Raw genomic sequence first — 19,861 nt, 5'->3', positions numbered from 1 at the left:
TAATTGTTTTCTCATATCAAAAGTTTTCTGGTCCTCACAAGGCTTACCTCACATCCAACATCTCTAACGATGAGCCAAGATCCTTTTATCAAGCTGTTAAAAGTGACAGGTGGAAGAAGCTATGAAAAAGGAGATTCAAGCATTAGAGAAAAATGGGACATAGACTTTGGAAGACCTTCCTACTAGAAAACATACTATTGACTCAAAATGGGTATACAAAGTGAAGTATAAACCTAATGGAGAAGTAGAGAAATATAAGGCTCGTCTCATTGCCACATGGTTCACTCAAATGGAAGGCGTGGATTATCACGACACGTTTGCACTAGTTGCAAAGCTTATCACCGTCAGAACTCTCCTAGTCGTGGCAGTGGAAAGGAATTGGACTATCCACCAACTAGACGTAAACAACGTTTTTTTTCATGATGATCTTAATGAATAAACTTACATGAAGACTACTCTACTTGCAAGCCACATGACCTAACGTCACATACTTAGTGAATATATTGAGTCAACTCGTTGTTGATCTTCACCGACCCCACTTAGATGCTACATAAGTACTTTGTTATTTGAAGGGTGCAATAGGACAAGGTATCCTTTTACCTCACAAAGGAGGCTATCATCTCATCGGAATTCGTGACTTAGACTGGCTCGAATATCCCTACACGCGAAAGTCTAGGACTGGGTACTTACTTTTACTTGGAGGTACACCTATTTCCTGGAAAACAAAAAAGCAATCGATCGTCATGCACTCTTCTGTTGGAGCTGAATGTCATCTACTGTCAGTGAAATTATTTGGGTTTGATGGCTTTTGAGTGAGTTAGATGTTCCTTCAATCAAACCAACTCCGTTATTTTGTGATAACCAAGTTGCACGCCATATTGCTAACAATTCGGTCTTCTACAAAAGGATGAAACATGTTGAGATGGACTTTTTTTGTTTGTGAAATAGTAGAGTCCACTAAGATTGAACCTCTTCCTATTGCATTCCATTATGCAGATTGTTGATCTCCTCACTAAAGGCTTAGGGACTGAACAACTTTGTTTTCTACTTAGTTAGGCTAAAGGCTTAGGGACTGAACAACTTTGTTTTCTACTTAGTTAGGCACTCATATTCCTCATGCTCCAGGTTGAGGGGAAGTATTGGATTAAAAAGATTCTCTTATCGATTATAGATATAGATTGATATTATCTTTTTTATGTTCCCTTATTTCTAGCTTCGATTCATTATTCCTTGTATTTAATGGCTTTGCCTCTTTGAAATTCAATAGATGGAAATTATCCACCATGAAATTTATGAGTATGTACCGACATAATGAAAATTAGGATGTCAATAAATAGGTCGGTTACTTTGACTTTGGATAAAAGTAGATGATGAATGTGAGATTGAGTTTGCATTTTGAATGTTTTTTTTGTATTTTTTTGGAGTTCTTGGGTTGGAAAGGGAAACCATTTTTCACAAAAATAAAGATTTTTTGAATGAAAAATGGAAGGTAATATGGTATGAAATATGACAGTAAGTGGTATTTATATATGGTTAAATTATGAATTTAAAAAAATATCAAAAGTTTAACTAAAAAACGAATACATTTTTTGAAAATTGGAAACTCCTCACACTCTCTCATCGACTTAATCTCACCGAGTTTAGCCACCGATCTCACTATGCCGAGTTGATGGCCCGATGTTAACCGAGCCCATACCTACCTTTTCCGAATCTCACGAGCTCACTCCGCTTGGCGTAATGTACAAGAATTTTAAATGTGTGAAGAAAACATTAAATAGGGAATGTCACTATTAAAATTGGAAAGGATAGACTTGGTTCAGTATAGCCATTAAACGACATGGACCAATATAGTAAATCTTTAAGGAAAATTAAAATATAACAGCATAATCCATAAAACCTCCCAAAAATAAATAAATAAATAAATCCATCCGTTTCTTTTGGTTAACCCGCTGCATAATCCATAAAACCTCCCAAGAAACCCACGATAAACTGCTGTGTGGGTCTTCTGGTAGTAGCAGAAATCGAAGAACTCTCCGAGTAAATGTAATGAAGCAATTATTTTTGGTATTTCATCTTTAACGAACGCGAAATCTACTAATTGTAACGATTTGTTCGAATCCCTTTACTTCAAGATTCAAACATATGCAAACGTTTCGAGTTAGCGATAAGAAGACTTCATTGTTGCAGAAACTCTGGAGCAGATTTAGGGGAAACCACATCTACTAGCCATGAACTCCTTAATTGCAAGGACGAATGGTCGTATCATCGGGATTTCATCCTATGGAGTCACAACCTTAACATCGAGAAGAATATTAACTGATCGTTCTCCAGTAAAAATCGCAATAAATTATGAGCATGTTTTGACGACGCTTTGTGCTCGGTGTTACTGTTCTCTTAAAACAACCGGTGTTAGTAAATCCAAGTCGAAGAAATCAGATTCTAAAACGGCGGCGATAATGGAGGAAGAGAAGAATGCTTTCTTTGTTGTCCGGAAAGGGGATCTTATCGGTGTGTACAAGAACTTAATTGATTGTCAAGCTCAAGTTGGAACTTCTGTATGCTCCTTCTTCATCTCATTTTCCTGGAATTATCAATTCATGGATTTGGGATTCTAATTAGGCGATAACGTATCGTTTACTTCTCTGTTTTTTTGAATAGATATGTGATCCTCCTGTCAGTGTATATAAAGGCTACACCATGCCCAAGGAATCTGAACAATATTTACTCTCGTGTGGGCTTAAGAATGCTCTTTATTCCATCAGAGCCATGGATTTGACAGAAGGGCTATTTGGAAGCCTTGTGCCATGCCCATTTCAGGTAACATAAACCATGACTTCAACTGTAACCAATTTGATCAGAAATAGTACTTCAACATCTTCTTCTTCTTCTTCTCTGCAGCATCCACATGTTTCCATAGCCGAATCCAAAAGAATTTTTCATGAAGCTTTAGGGTCCCAAACTGCAGTAAGTTTTAGTTTCTATCCTTTTCTTTATATCAAACTGAAAAGAAATCAAATTGCTTTTGCAACTTAGATGATGGATTCACCGTTATCGATTGACAGGGTGCTTGTATTCTTGAGTTTGATGGTGCATGTAAAGGAAATCCAGGACAATCAGGGGCAGGAGCTGTGTTAAGAACTGTTGATGGAAGTTTAGTAAGTTTTTAGGGCTTGTTTTGTTGTTATGATTTCATCAACTGATATACCTCTGATTGTAGCTTTGTAGATTGCGTGAAGGTTTGGGTATAACAACTAATAATGTTGCTGAATATCGAGCTATGATTTTAGGGTTAAGATATGCTCTTAGCAAAGGATTCACAAGTATATATGTTGTAGGCGACTCTAAACTCGTTTGCATGCAGGTATTTACCATATCTTATTTGATCTCTCTCTCTCTCTCTCTCTCTCTCTCTCTCTCTCTTGTGCAAAAGACATGAATGCCCTCGAAAGAAAAACTTGTTTTGGTGCAGATTCAAGGGCTATGGAGGGTGAGAAATGAAAATATTATGAAATGGTATGAAGAAGCAAAAAGACTAAAAGATGAATTTCATTTTTTTGAGATCAACCATGTATTAAGGGTAATGATCATTTGAGTTCATTAATTATAAAAATAAGCATCTTACTCTTCTTTTTTATGGTTGTTAATCTTTGAAAAAATTTCATCTTTTGTGCATTTTTAAAGAACTTCAACTCGGATGCTGATGCTCAAGCAAACTTAGCTGTTGTTCTTGAAGGTTAGACATCCTTTCTCTTTGTAGGTATAATTTGTAAAAAAAAAAAAAAAGTAAATATGTTGCTATTATGAGTAAAAGAAGTAAAGTATGTTGATATAGTTGGTCAGGTTCAGGAGGAGGAGGTTGATGAATAGTTCAGTCAACACAGGGCGAATGGAAAGTCAAAGTCAAAGTCAAAGTCTACAATCAATCGAGTTTTCCAAGATTGGCTTCAACAAGGTGTTAATGAGCACAATATATGCCATTTTTGTCGATATATATGGAGGTTGTAAATGATTTTTGGTCATGCTTGTGGTTTTAGAGCGATATGAAGAACTATAAAATGATATTCTTTTGTATTTTTAATGATTGATAATTGTGTGATGTGGTTTTTGATGATATATATAGTCAACAATGTGTAATGATATATATAGTCAACAATGTGTATAATATGTGTTCGATTGTATGATTTGGATCATGTTATTCTTTTATATGTTAAGATCTTAGGGGTTGCTTTTTTTTTTCTTTCCATTAAATCTTGTATTGGTAAGTGGCTAATAGGGGATAAATTCTTGTATACATAATGTCTATTTCTTTTATAGAAGGAATAAACCATCTTGATGTTGATAAATTGACCATTTTACCATTGCATTTCAAAAAAACAAATTTCATAATATTCATCAAGTTTAAAGTGAGATGAGTTCCGAGGAAAAAAAAGGGCAAATAAAGTAAAAGGTTAGTGACTTGCTACATTAAACCAAGTTATTTGGCTTAATCCGTTAAGTGATATTGTAAGGATTAAGTGGAAGAAAATAATATATAGTTGTTTACATTAGGTGCTTAATCCATTAAGCCCATTAAAAAAAATAAAAAAAAAAAATAAATAAAAAAAAAAAAAAAAAAAACCTACAATCTTGTTGAACGAAATAATATTGATCACAAAATATCTTTATTTGTTTATTTTATCAACTAAATGATTAATTTACTTCATCAATAATGTATTATAAAGAACTTCTCACCATGTATAATTGTTCTTTCATCTTTTTTTTTGGGATAATGACTTGAAAGGGTAACGAACTTTTGACTTTGTTCACATTTAGTCACTAATTTTTTTTTCGTTATCTATTTGCCATTGAACTATTGAAACTGTTCACATTTTACCCTTATGATCGGCTGTTACCGATCATAACGGTAAAATGTGAACAGTTTCAATAGTTTAGTGGCAAATAGATAACGAAAAAAAGTTTAGTGACTAAATGTGAACAAAATCGAAAGTTCATTTCCCTTTAAAAAGTTTAATGGCTAAATGTGAACAAACTTACTATTGTATTATGTTTTAGCAAATTATTTATTTTTGTTTAATTGTAGTAACATTTGTTGATGAAGAAACCTATGAAATAAAAAAAAAACAAAATGTAACATCCGGATTTCTAGGTATCATAATTTAAGTATTTTTTTCTTTTGAGTTAAGAAGAGAGACTCGACGAGTTGACGCCTCAACTCGTCGAGTAAGGTCGCGACTGGTAACTCGGATTAATGAATGGACTCGACGAGTCGGTGAGGCGACTCGACGAGTCTGTGCTGTTGGCAGAAACCCTAAATCTTTGGGCTCGAGCCATATTTAAAGGCACTTATGGCCTTCAATTGCGACTACCTTTCCCATAAGTGAGAACCCTAGCGAGCTTGAGTGTGTAAAGTGAGAGGAAAAGCTATCTTGAGCTTTTTGGTGTGATTTTGCAAGAAAGGAGAAGAGTTCCAACAAAAAGGACCAAGGAAGGTTATTGTTTTGAGTTATTCAAGCAAGGAGCTTCATTCTGAGGTACAAAAATGAACCCCTTTCCTTCCCTAATGTGTAGATTCCATTTTGGGGTAAGGGCTTGAATCACTTCATCTTTGGGGTTTTGAATGCCTTAAACCCCTCTTGCAAGTTTGTGTTATAGATCTGGACCCTTCTAGGTCCAGAGAGCCGAGAATATGAACCTTTAGTAGAGTAAACTACTTAATATGCACATATAGCATGTAATTTGTATAAAATACTTCATATCTATGTGTAAGATGAAAATAACCATATATACCATAAAAATCCCATAAATGCTTCCTAACTTCAAACCCCAAGGTTTACTCTACTAAAGCTTCATATTCTCGCCTCTCTGGACCTAAAAGGGTCGAGATCTATAACACAAACTTGCAAGAGGGGTTTGAGGCATCCAAAACCCCAAAGATGAAGTGATTCAAGCCCTAACCCCAAAATGGAATCTACAAATTAGGGAAGGAAATAGGTTCATCTTTGTACCTCATAATGAAGCTCCTTGCTTGAATAACTCATAACAATAACCTTCCTTGGTCCCTCTTGCTGAAACTCTTCTCCTTTCTTGGAAAATCACACCAAAAAGCTCAAGATAGCTCTTCCTCTCACTCTACACACTTAAGCTCGCTAGGGTTCTCACTTATGGGAAATGTAGTCGCAATTGAAGGCCATAAGTGCCTTTAAATATGGCTTGGGCCCAAAGATTTAGGGTTTCTGCCAACAACACGGACTCGTCGAGTCGCCTCACTGACTTGTCGAGTCCATTCATTAATCCGAGTTATCAATCGCGACCTTACTCGACGAGTTGAGGCGTCAACTCGTCGAGTCTCTCTTCTTAACTCAAAAGAAAAATACTTAAATTATGATACCTGGAAATCCGGATGTTACATTCTGTTTTTTTTATTTTATAGATTTCTTCATCAACAAATGTTACTACAATTAAACAAAAATAAATAATTTGCTAAAACATAATACAATAGGAAGTTTGTTCACATTTAGCCATTAAACTTTTTAGAGGGAAACGAACTTTCGATTTTGTTCACATTTAGTCACTAAACTTTTTTTCGTTATCTATTTGCCACTAAACTATTGAAACTGTTCACATTTTACCGTTATGACCGGTAACAGCCGGTCATAAGGGTAAAATGTGAACAGTTTCAATAGTTCAATGGCAAATAGATAACGAAAAAAAATTAGTAACTAAATGTGAACAAAGTCGAAAGTTCGTTACCCTTTCAAGTCATTATCCCAAAAAAAAGATGAAAGAACAATTATACATGGTGAGAAGTTCTTTATAATACATTATTGATGAAGTAAATTAATCATTTAGTTGATAAAATAAACAAATAAAGATATTTTTGTGATCAATCATAATTTTATTATTTCATTAAACAAGATTGTAGTTTTTTTTAATTTATTTATTTATTTATTTAAAGTGCTTAATGGATTAAGCACCTAATGTAAACAACTATATATTATTTTCTTTCACTTAATCCCGATAATATCACTTAACGGATTAAGCCAAATAACTTGGTTTAATGTAGCAAGTCACTAACATTCTACTTATTTGCCATTTCTTTCCTCGGAACTCATCTCACTTTAAACTTAATGAATATTTTGAAATTTGTTTTTTTTTTTGAAATGCAATGGTAAAATGGTCAGTTTATCAACATCAAGATGGTTTATTCCTTCTATAAAAGAAATAGACATTATGTATACAAGAATTTATCCCCTATTAGCCACTTACCAATACAAGATTTAATGGAAAGAAAAAAGAAGCAACCCCTAAGATTTTACCATATAAAAGAATAACATGATCCAAATCATACAATCGAACACATATTATACACATTGTTGACTATATATATCATTACACATTGTTGACTATATATATCATCAAAAACCGCATCACACAATTATCAATCATTAAAAATACAAAAGAATATCATTTTATAGTTCTTCATATCACTCTAAAACCACAAGAATGACCAAAAATCATTTACAACCTTCATAAATATGGACAAAAATGCCAGATATTGTGCTCATAAACACTTTGTTGAAGCCAATCTTGGAAGATTCGATTGATTGTTGACTTTGATTTTGATTTTAACTTTTCATTCGCCCTGTGTTAACTGAACTATTCATCAACCTCCTCCTCCTGAACCTGACCAGCTATAACACCATACTTTACTTCTTTTACTAACATTTTTTTTGTTTTTTACAAATTATACCTACAAAGAGAAAGGAAATCTAACCTTCAAGAACAACAGCTAGGTTTGCTTGAGCATCAGCATCCGAGTTAAAGTTCTTTAGAAATGCACAAAAGATGAAAATTTTCAAAGATTAACAACCATAAAAAAGAAGAGTAAGATGCTATTTTTATAATTAATGAACTCAAATGATCATTACCCTTAATACATGATTGATCTCAAAAAAATGAAATTCATCTTTTAGTCTTTTTGCTTCTTCATACCATTTCAATGAGTGATAATCCTTCAAAGTTAGGATATCAAAGTTGATATATTTTAGCTTTTCAGCTATTATTTTATGTTTATGTAGAGATCACACAAGCTTAAACATGTTAGATTTAAATAACAATGGAAGATTGGATTATGACGTTTGTTATTTGGATTGATTTTAAAGTATAAACTATGATTTTTGATGTTACGGTAATTACTCTTGTATGTTTGTGTTAAGATTGCTAACTTTTGTTGGTGAACTTGATTTATATGTTAGTTACTTTTACGGTAATTATTTTTTTTTGGAATATGATAAAGTCGTTAACTTATTTGATTCAAAGGTTAAATAAATGATATAACTAATCAAAGTTTGACCCGTCCAACAAGTATAAGAAACGTAAACATATTCATTTTTACTAGTTGTACCGCATCAGACCCAAAAACATATTCATTTTAATGAGTTGTAATGTATCAAACCCAATAACATATTTGTTTTAACGAGCTGCACCATATCGAAAAAAGGCGTTTTAACGAGTTGTATGGTCCAACAGGTCCAAGAACCGGAAAACACGAACATGGACCTAAACTCGATAAATCTCATTCGGTCTGGTCCACGGTTTACAATATTCTCCAAAACCGATTTGGTCCAAAAGCTGATTTGGTTCGGTCCAAATACTCATCCCTACACTACACTAATTGGTCAAACTTTTCTTTAAGAGGATGCATTAGTACAATATAATAAATTTCACGTACCGAAGATTTTAGCGCATTGATCAGCAATGATTGAAAAGAAAATGTCCAAAGTTTCCAAAAAAGGAGAAATGCTAATGCAAAATTTTGATATTACAACAACGAGTTTGTAAGACAAAACAAAAATTAAAATTTTCAGGTTGTACTTACCTTAGGTTTAGGTTGTTGTTCATGATATTCCCGTTCTTTTTGTTGATGTGAACTCCCATGACGAGGAAATATGGACGTGATGATAAATTTGTGTAACTATAGATGGAAAATTAAATCGATTTACATAGTCAGATAATTTGTTGTAAAATTGCATACATAGGCTCAAAGCAATTCCAGAACCAATTAGAGCTGATAACATGAGATGTATATTTGATTGAACGAACGATGATTCAGTTTGTACGAAAGAGGGGCATGATAGTGAAATTGTTAATAAATTCATTGAAATTAAGCCTAATTTCAGAAATTCAAAACCAAGAATTACAACAGGATACTTGAATCTACTTTCAAAAAGTAAGCTTAGTTTAATTGTATTATAAGATCAAATAATTAAACAATAATCTTGATCTCTTCGTTCATTTTTTCCTTAATCACATCACTCAAAGATTAGTGATGAACCTTATACTATATATAACTACATATGTGGATCACGAGATCTATTATAACACATATTATAGAATTTGTTGAGCCCTCAATTTTAACCTGTCTGCTGCCAAATGTATTTCTATCAATCTCCAATTACTTACCAGTTACCACCCTCGGCCATGGTTATCACTCCATTAAAGCTCTGGTCACTATCAGAACCTTAAAGGTATGGAGACTATATGATTTCAAATGTTTAGAATCTATCAAAGCCCACAACGACGCCATTGATGTTCTCACCACTAACATAGGAATGGTTTTCTCCGTTTCTACAGATGGAAAGAGCAAGGCATGAGAGAGACTTGAACCAGAAGGTGCACGTTTGTTCATAATGAGGTCGATTAATCGAGCATCATTCTTCAGTAGGGGTGTAAGTGAGCCGAGCTACTCGGTATCAACTCGTTAAAAACTCGACTCGAGATCGAATTAAACGAGCCCGAGCCGAGCTCGAGCCCAAATATGAGGCTCATTTATTAAACGAGCTCGAACCGAGCTTTAGCTAGTGGGCTCGCGAGCCTAAATGAGCCTAAACGAGCCTATATATATATATATATATATATATATATATATATATATATATATATATATATATATATATATATATATATATATAGACTCGTATAAGCTCGTTTAGGCTCGCGAGCTCACTAAATTGTTCACGAGCCGAGCTCAAGCTTCATTTTAAGGCTCAAATCAAGCTCGAGCTTCTTCAAAATTAAACGAGCCGAGCTCGAGCTTGGTTAGGCTCGGGCTCGGCTCGGCTCGGCTCGTTTACACCCCTATTCTTCAGGATGAAGACTGATTAAGAGGAGTTGATAGTGGTAGATGGTGATGATCTCAAACTCAATCCCCTTTGACTAGTTTCATGTACATGTAGCATATGATAAAGGAACAAATGGTCAAAATCAAAATATAATTTGACTTTTAAAATTAATTGGCATATGAAACTCCTTGAGATAGCTACTCGGTGCTTTTGTAGTTTTTATTAAAAAAATGGATAATTTTCTTAAAGTCCAAAAAGCCCAAAACGTACTTTTCAGTTAGCCCAATAATTACTTTCAATAGGCCCAAATAGCTTACAGCCATGAGTCCATGACAAGTTGAGCCTTGCCTCAATCTCAATTCTTGTAGCCGTCATATATTTGTCGTATAAAAGCGGTGCCCTAAAATCTTACTAGTTTTGTAGGGTTTTTGCGCCCTCCTGTTCTTCCTCTTCCTTCTTGATAATCGCCTGCTTCGTTAAGTCCTCTGTTTCCGGCTGTTGGATTCGTCGTGTTTAACGGATATTTTTGGTATAGTACTCTTACAAACTTCTTTCATTTTGTTAGAATATCTGTTTGTTCGTTTGATTTATGGTTGTTAATCTCGATATATGTTCATTTGTTTCTGGATATAGCTACATGTATGTATGTAAATTCATCCCTGTTTCTGAAGTCGAATTGATTTTTGTATCTCAGCTCAGCTGGTGATATTGTGCTCGTCTCCTGTGTTATATCTTATTGTAGTTAGCAATAAAAGACAACATTTTGTCATGATATGAAATTTTGTTAAGAATCATTTTATTGCTGTTAAAATTATCGCTATCAACAGTTGAACATAACTAGCTACGCCTCTTAATCAGCAGCAGAAGAGTTCAACACAACTAGCTAAAATTATCGCCTTCAACTATTTATGATGAAATGAATTTGAAAAACGCTGTAATGTAACTTGATTTAACGATTCCACTAATTTTGATCTTCTGTTGAAACACCATTTGAAGTAGTAAACAACTAAACACATTTGGATTTGGATTCGCTATGATGTTCTAAGATTTCTGATATCTTGATTTGCTTTGTTTTCTGTTATTACGCTACTAGATTTACTAGGGCAATTTTTAGATTTTGCTAACAACTTACTTAGAAGATGAATTCTCAAACACCAAAGCTTCTTGTATCAATTAACAATAGATAAACATTCATCAGATTTCTGATATAACGACTTGTGTTGCTGCAGTTTCTGCTGAAATATCCAAACATGGTGCAATACAACTTCAAGAAAATCACAAGGGTACCCACTGGAAAAGACTTTGTAGACATAGTCCTCAGTAGAACCCAAAGACAAACCCCAACAGTTGTCCACAAAGGCTATGCAATCAACCGAATCAGAGGTTTTTACATGAGAAAAGTGAAATTCACACAAACAAACTTTCACGAAAAACTCTCCACAATTGTAGACGAGTTCCCAAGACTCGATGACATCCATCCTTTCTATGGAGACCTTCTTCATGTCCTTTACAACAAAGATCATTACAAACTTGCCCTTGGTCAAATCAACACAGCAAGAAACCTCATTGGGAAAATAGCCAAAGATTATGTCAAGTTATTGAAATATGGTGACTCACTTTACAGATGCAAAGCCTTGAAAGTTGCAGCCCTTGGTAGAATGTGCACAGTGACAAAAAGAATTGGGCCAAGTTTGGCTTATCTTGAACAGATCAGACAACACATGGCTAGGCTTCCTTCTATTGACCCAAACACTAGAACCATTTTGATTTGTGGGTATCCGAATGTTGGAAAGAGTTCTTTCATCAACAAGATTACAAGAGCAGATGTCGATGTACAACCTTATGCTTTCACTACAAAGTCTCTGTTTGTTGGACATACTGATTATAAGTATTTAAGGTATCAAGTGATTGATACTCCAGGGATTCTGGATAGACCTTTTGAAGATAGGAATATCATAGAAATGGTTAGTATAACAGCTTTAGCACATCTCAGAGCTGCTGTTTTATTCTTTCTTGATATCTCTGGTTCTTGTGGATACACTATTGCGCAACAAGCTGCTCTTTTTCATTCCATTAAGTCGCTCTTCATGAACAAGCCTTTGATAATCGTCTGTAACAAAACGGATTTGCAATCTTTGGAAGGGATTTCGGAAGATGATAAGAAGTTAGTGGAAGAGATGAAGTCAGAAGCAATGAAGACTTTGGTTGTAGATGGTCAACAAGTGTTGTTGACCATGAGTACTTTGACTGAAGAAGGGGTAATCGCGGTAAAAAACGCAGCTTGTGAGAGGTTGTTGGATCAGAGAGTTGAAGTCAAAATGAAGTCAAAGAAAATCAACGAGTGTTTGAATCGGTTTCATGTTGCAATGCCAAAGCCACGTGATCAGAAGGAAAGACCTGTTTGTATACCTGAATCTGTTCTTGAAGCTAAAGCCATGGAAGCTGAAAAGGTGAAGAGGAAGCTCGAAAGGGAGAATGAGAATGAAAATGGTGGAGCGGGTGTTTACTCTGCAAGTTTGAAGAAACATTATCTTTTAGCTGATGACGAATGGAAGGAAGATAACATGCCTGAAATACTCGATGGGCATAACGTGTATGATTTTATCGATCAGGATATTCTACAGAGGCTTGAGGAATTGGAGAAAGAAGAAGGGCTTCTTCAAGAACAAGGAGATGGAGAAGATGAAGAAATGGAAGGTGAGGATTTGACTCCAGAGCAACAGAAAGAGCTGAATGAAATCAGGAAAAAGAAAAGCATATTAATCCGTGAACATAGAATCAAGAAAAGCACAGCTGAAAGCAGACCGATTGTTCCAAGGAAATTTGATAAAGACAAAAGATTTACATCGGAAAGAATGGGGAGACAGCTGTCATCATTAGGGCTTGATCCATCAAAAGCAATGAAAAGGGTGAGAAGTGAGTCGAGGGGTAGAAAGAGGGAGAGATCATCTGATCATGGTGAAGGAATGGATGTGGATGATGATGAAGGGTCGAATAAGAAGATGAAGATTAGGTCAAACTCAAAGTCAAGGTCAATGTCGAGGTCAAGGTCAATGTCAAGGCCACCTGTGCATGAATTGGTTCCAGGAGAAGGGTATAAGGATTCAGCTCAAAAGGTGAAGGCGTTTAAAATGGGAAAGAGTTCGGTTCACAAGAGGAATAAGGCTGCAAAAAAGGGTGAGGGCGATAGAGTCATTCCGACGTTGAAGCCTAAACATTTGTTCTCTGGGAAAAGATCAAACGGGAAGACTACCAGACGTTAAGGTAAAATTTGATTTTATATATATATATATATATATATATATATATATATATATATATATATATATATATATATATATATATATTTGCATTATTATTTGTATCATTTTGTTTAAATTGCGTTTTGTGTTTTTGTAGGATCTCTGTTTTTTTTTGATCGGAGAATGTTATGTGAAGGCACTACACACAGTAATGGTGTTTTTGAAATGGATATTGATACCTTTTTGTTTTTGAAGTTAAATGATTTTGGTTATTGGTTCTGAATATTTTTATTTTTTTGTTCAAGACTTTTGTTGACAGCTATAATATTTGGATCTGAGTTTTGGTGATTTTGATGTGTATTTAGTTTTTTCATATGGAGGACGTGGACTCAATTCGTGTGTTAATTTATCGGTTTATCCTATTGTTTCAAATGTGGTCATTTTAATTAATATATTATTTAAAATCCGTTATCTAAACAAAATACCTCATATGTTAAGTTAAATTAGTTTATATGTATGTAAATGAGATGCGTATACAATATATAGAATGAAATTATACATTATAAATATAAAAATATACACATACTTGAGTTTTAAAGCTTCAACCTGCTTTAATTCTGGGTTTTGACCATTTTACCCCTGCAAACTTTTCTGTGATATACTACGTAATACCTAGATTGCCTATTCCTTTCAATTTTTAGCATTCTTTTTTCATCAACGTTTGCTTATAGCTTTCTAGATTGCCTCATTTGTTGGTTGTTTGCTTACGCTTTTTCTTTTTTGTCTTTCTTTATTCTTCTTGTACTATTGGCTAACATGTGTTTATACATTTTTAATAATATGTTATTTGAATTTGAACTCAGGTGCTATGAAATTGAATAATGATAATGGGAATTTTTTTTGATTGGACTTGTGATTTTATGTGATCTCTTAAAAAATATATATTATAAAGAATGGTTCGTCCCTCTCCAATTAAATGGAAACACTTTCAACCAATTTTTGAAAAAGATGCTCATACCACGTTAAAGAACAAATATGATGGAATGTGAAAAAAACTATAATCTTTGGAAGTTGTTAAAAATTGGAGAGATTGGTTTAGGTTGGAATGAGAATACATGACAACTAAATTGTTCCGTTGATGGTGGGACAAAAAAAATAAGGTAATAAATTATTTATTTTTCTAATAGCTACTATCTATTTATTTTGAAAACTAACCTAAAAATATTATATTATATAGGAAAACCCAAATGTTAAGGGAATTCGATAAAAAAACATTCTTTAGAGCTACAAGAAGCATGAGATCAAATATTCGGGGATACATTCTTTAAAACTAACCTACAAGAAGCAAGTGGTGCGGACTATGTTGCGCCATCCATGGATCCAAGTAGTTTCAATGACATGTCGCATGTTATTATTGATGACGAAAACCCAATTTTTTTTTCAAATTTCATGAATTTGGGCGATGATGTGTTGTCACCGAACAATTCGGGGGCGTCTACTCAACTTGATAAGACTTCCAAAGAAATTTCCAAACTTAAATCTGGACAAATGAAACGTACATAGAGATAGTCAGCCGGAGCTGCATTGTTTCCGGAGTTTATGGCCCAACAAAATGCTAATAAAAAATGTACTATTGAATTATTAGAATCGGATACAACTATTGTCAATCAAAGGTCTGCCAATCAAAATCAAGATTTTAGTATAGGTGCAACTGTAAGTTTGATTAATCAGATGGTTGATGATGGGATAATGACAAAATGGGGCAAGTTGTGGTGCTTTTCAATGTGTTTTGTTTGAAGATCCGGTAAAAAAAAATATTGTTTTTAACTCTCACGGATGATGCGGGTAGGTTAGCATGTCTGAATTATAAAAATAACGTCGGTAACTAAATTTCTTGTTTAAATGTAATCTATGATTCATTATTGATAGGGTTATATATTTATTTATTTATTTAATTTGAGTATGTCGTTTCATTTGGATGCTTTTCTTAACTATTATTGCTACATATTGGCACAGTTCTATTTTACATTTTATTGCTACGTATTGTTCTATTTTCAAATTTAATGCTACGTATTGTTCTATTTTCAAAATTTAGTGCTATACGTATTTTATATTTATAATAATCATCATGAATGTATACAAGTTGCTTAAATGGAAATTGAAAAGAAGAAGAGAAAGAAATTCCAATGACTGTTATTAGATTCATACTCTGCAACTGTTCTAACTTCTACATACTTCTGCAAATATATATACAAGGAACCTTGTATGATATTTCCCTAAACTGGAGAGTCTTGGATGAATGAAATTTTAAATGGTCATCATATTCATTGTGTTAATACATGTAGAATGCACACAAATGTGTTCCTACAACTAGCTAAAGAACTTGAATTAAAGTATGGATTAGAGTCAAGTGATAATATGTCAAATGTTGAAAAGTTGGGAATTTTTTTATACACTCTTACGTTAGGTGTATCCAATCGAGACGTTGGTGAGAGATTTCAACGATCGGTAGATTCAATTAGTAGAACATTTCATGAAGTTCTGGAGGCAATAACTTCTAGAGACAGAAGCTTCATGGGTCTAACACGCGACGTCATACAACCGAAAGATCCAACTTTTCGATTCATATCATCACACATCAAGAATGATAAAAGATACATGTCGTATTTTAAGGTATTATATTTATATATTTCTTTTAGTTTTTTAATACAATACTACAATATAATTACTAATTTGAAATTGCATTGGATTGATGGTACACACATAGTGGCATGCATCCCTTAAACTCAACAGTTGGGTTATATTGGTAGAAAATGGGTACCTACATTTAACGTAATGACAACTTGTAATTTTGATATGTATTTTACATTTGCATCTGTTGGATGAGATGGATCTACACATGATACACGTGTGTTCGTTCATGCTATTAACTTGCCATCAATGAACTTCTCCAAACCACTTGAAGGTAAATTATCATAATTAACTTTATTATTTTCCTATTATTATATAAATGATGTTACAATTTCCTATTTTTAATCATTTTAACAGGTAAATATTATTTGGTTGATAAAGATTATCCATATAGAAATAGTTATATGGTTCCATATTCAAAGACAAGATACCATCAATCTAAATTTGAAAATGAGCCTCCAACTAATATGCAAGAAACTTTCAATAATTCTCATTCATCATTGTGAAATTGTATTGAAGTAATTGAACGATCATTCGGAATTTTGAAGAATAGATGAAAGCTATTCAATGGAATGCCTAAATTTAGTGTGCAAACTCATATCGACATTATTATGGCCACATTTTCTTAGTATAACTACATCCGTTGTAACTCTGAAGAAGATATGTTTTTTTTTTTTTTTTTTTTTTTTTTTTTTTTTTTTAATTTTGTTTCACAACATTCTAATTGCGTACCAATTGATGAACTTCATGAAGTCTGTGGTACGAGCAATGAAGACTTTTACGAATGATCTAATAATATGAAGTGTGTACGTAATGATATTGCTACTTTAATATGGAACGCTCGACGTCGATGATTTTATTACTACATATATATATATATATATATATATATATATATATATATATATATATATATATATATATATATATATATATATATATATTATGTTTTTGTATGACTTTTGATTTTGTAATAGTACATAGTTATCGAACATTTACTAGTTTTGAAAAAGAACAATTTAGACAATCAATTTATTATTATTATTATGTTTCTATTTTATATTGATACAAGATATCCTTTTATGTAATTTTACGTGTTTTAAAAGCTTCCAACTATTTTTTTCGAACACAAATATATCAAATAAAAGCAACAACTATCAGCTCCCATCTACTATCTATTATCTACCAGCTAGTTTTGCCGAACACACCCTGCATATAGAGTTGCTTGCATTTCAATGCATGTTAACATGCAAGAGAACCGTAGAAGCTGTGTCATTTTTCATTTAACTTTTGATCCATAAACGTTTAAAATCTTTTTGAGTAAGTATAAAATTCTATCATGTAAGTCAAACTCAAACGCCTATAAAAGTACTTTTTTTTTTGTTGTCGTTTCACATACCAAATACTTTCTTAAGGGGATGAATGCTACTACAAAGTTATCCAAGACACCAAGAATATTTTAAAAAGACAAAAATCAATAATTTTTCCATTTCCTTGTGAAGAAAATGTTTAATCTACTATAATAAATAAAAAATCTAATTTACTCTATAAGTTTTGGGATGTTTACAAAAATGACTTTGAAATTTGGAAATACGTAGAAAGAACCGGATTTTTTTTGGTTCGACTTAAGCGACCAGTATGTCCGGAACTGGACATTCGAACTAGCTTTATGTCACATTACAATTATATTTTCTGAAAGTAAAATGTATTTCATATAAAATTTTTGGATATATGTAATCCGAAATTTCAAGAACAGTTCTAGACCAGGAAGGTGTTTGAGAATTCATTTTGAACTTCATAAAAAACTTTTAGACAAAATGACTTGTTGACTTATGGTTGTAGAAAATGAAGTTTTTTAAGTAGTGTTCGGATTAACTTTCGTGGTGAGAAAAATCAATAAGTCGATAAAATATTTTTATTCAGTGTTTATATTAAATTATACATATTTTAAAAGATATTTTAGCTTTTACAACCCAGAAAGTTATAAAAAATTTTAAAAAGTTAGAAATTCGAACTTATTGAAATTTCCTTTTTAAAGGCTTGATGAAAAGTTGTTTTCATATCGTCAAACATTTTTTTTAACTTACTAACTTTTCAAAAAATCAATAAGTTAATAAGTTGTTTTTAAATGAAATCCCAAACACTCTTTAGATCAACAAAATATGAAATTTTGATAAAATGCATGGTTTTTTTTACCGGGATTTTAACAAAAATAATAATAATAAAGAAACATCGCAAGTTGAATGTAGATACGATACGAAAGCATATAAGTGACATTTGGCTGAAAAATCAGTAATAGTTAGAGGGTTTTTGAAAAATGTTTAGTGCAAATGAAAAGAAATACACATTCTATATCACTTAAATCTGAAATGGTTATTTTGGAAATAAATCAAAGTAAGTTGCTAATAATAAACAGATGAATGGAAGTTTGTTGTAGCTTTTCCTGGATTAAAGGTTAGGGCTTTATGCAAATTATCAGCTGCCCATTTGCATTTATACTCCTAACTTCCACCATTTGTGCGAGTTTTGATATTTTGTCTTCTCTCATTGCAAGCTTTGAGATCTTGAACTTCTGTAAATAAATGCACAATGTAAAACAGTTAGAACATTCTGGAAGCAAATAGCAATCAATGAATTGTTGTTACAGATGATATAAGGAGCATTACCTTTCTGGCAAACCTTCCAATTCCTATTAGAATTAACAAGACAATCCTGAAAAGAATTGTAAACACCAAATTTCAGATTCCAGAGTTTGTTTTAGGGTTAATGAAGAATTTCAGAGCTATTTTTTTATACCTGTAATAATATATATAGAGAAGAGCATTGCTGGAGCTGCTTCACGTTCTCATCATCCTCATCTGCATCGTCCTTGTGAATGATCGGTTGTGGATCCATTTTTTATTCGATCAACAAATTAAGAGGAATACTGAATTCAAATTCTGAAAATTTTGTAAATTAGGTTAGGTTTTGAGACCAGGATGATGAATCTGAATTATTTCTGATGAGAATGCGAAAATGGTGAAAGAAGAAAAAAATGGTGGAGATATAATCGGAAGATAGTGTGAAAGAGAAGTGAAAAAGCATACAAAGTTCTTTTCCGTCAATTCGTCGGTGTCGCCGCCGGCTGAATGGAAGAGGGAAAATCTTGGCGTCTGCACCTTCGAGCGGAGGGGAGATGAGGAGGGGTTTTACAAACAGAGAAGGGTACAGATAATCTTATTAGGTTTGACCAATAACCTTTATTTATTTATTTATTTATATTTATATTATTTTAAGTAATTTTTAAGGTTTTTATCGTAGAAACCCAACAACATTTAATATTTAGTTTTAAAATGCCATTTTTTTTTTGTCTTAGAAAATACTTGTCATCCTTTCCATTATTCACATTTGAAACAAATTAGCCGGTAAAATATACAAAGAAATGCTTTTTCACTTGACTTGTCTATGTTATTAGAAGACAAAGGAAGAGTATGAATTAGGGTTTTTAACCATCATAACAATTGTTGAGATTACACAACTGCTATCCAAGGTATTTAACTCTTTGGTTTTTGTTTTATTTTTACATGGTCAGGAACGATAAAAAAACTATTTATCTGAGACTTCATCTACACTACAGACAATAGTGTATTTGTGTGACATCCTTGTTGGTGAGGATCATTTCCTATTTACTAACATCGATTGGGCAAATATATATGTAAGAAAATGTTATGATTTTATTGAAAGAGTCATTGGAGAAGAGGTTCAAAACCTATATTACTACATCCCTGACATGCCTTTATTTAGATGTATTTGTTTCATTGTAAATGA

General features: G+C 32.9%; 3 protein-coding genes across 6 annotated transcripts; 2 read left to right on the top strand and 1 right to left on the bottom strand.

Moving 5' to 3' along the window:
- The first annotated feature begins 1,916 nt into the window (after positions 1-1,916).
- On the top strand, positions 1,917-4,203 carry LOC145012846 (uncharacterized). 4 transcript variants are annotated; one of them, XM_078971647.1, is made up of 9 exons: positions 1,923-2,043; positions 2,188-2,555; positions 2,659-2,817; positions 2,899-2,964; positions 3,063-3,155; positions 3,218-3,361; positions 3,470-3,577; positions 3,682-3,733; positions 3,833-4,203. In XM_078971647.1, exons 2-9 carry the CDS (start codon positions 2,229-2,231, stop codon positions 3,865-3,867), a joined length of 984 nt encoding a protein of 327 aa, XP_078827773.1. In that variant the 5' UTR covers positions 1,923-2,043; positions 2,188-2,228; the 3' UTR covers positions 3,868-4,203. The 4 variants fall into 4 exon arrangements, 3 of the variants coding, with proteins under 3 accessions (XP_078827774.1, XP_078827772.1, XP_078827773.1); XM_078971648.1 differs by having other exon boundaries at positions 1,918-2,555; positions 3,841-4,203; XM_078971646.1 differs by having other exon boundaries at positions 1,919-2,555.
- Positions 4,204-10,502: 6,299 nt separating this feature from the next.
- On the top strand, positions 10,503-13,711 carry LOC145008704 (nucleolar GTP-binding protein 1-like). Its single transcript, XM_078967300.1, has 3 exons — positions 10,503-10,650; positions 11,351-13,385; positions 13,521-13,711. Exon 2 carries the CDS (start codon positions 11,372-11,374, stop codon positions 13,382-13,384), a length of 2,013 nt encoding a protein of 670 aa, XP_078823426.1. The 5' UTR covers positions 10,503-10,650; positions 11,351-11,371; the 3' UTR covers position 13,385; positions 13,521-13,711.
- Positions 13,712-18,385: 4,674 nt separating this feature from the next.
- On the bottom strand, positions 18,386-19,272 carry LOC145012033 (Cox19-like CHCH family protein). Its single transcript, XM_078970797.1, has 4 exons — positions 19,141-19,272; positions 18,851-18,993; positions 18,721-18,766; positions 18,386-18,626 (listed from the first exon to the last, which is right to left on the bottom strand). The coding sequence occupies exons 2-4, from the start codon at positions 18,947-18,949 to the stop codon at positions 18,556-18,558; spliced, it is 216 nt and encodes a 71-aa protein (XP_078826923.1). The 5' UTR covers positions 18,950-18,993; positions 19,141-19,272; the 3' UTR covers positions 18,386-18,555.
- Positions 19,273-19,861: the final 589 nt, after the last annotated feature.

The sequence above is a fragment of the Lactuca saligna genome, chromosome 8 (genome assembly GCF_052625555.1).
Source record: "Lactuca saligna cultivar CGN05327 chromosome 8, ASM5262555v1, whole genome shotgun sequence".
In the NCBI taxonomy this organism is placed as follows: Eukaryota; Viridiplantae; Streptophyta; class Magnoliopsida; order Asterales; family Asteraceae; genus Lactuca; species Lactuca saligna.
This window is presented reverse-complemented; position numbering and strand designations above follow the sequence as displayed.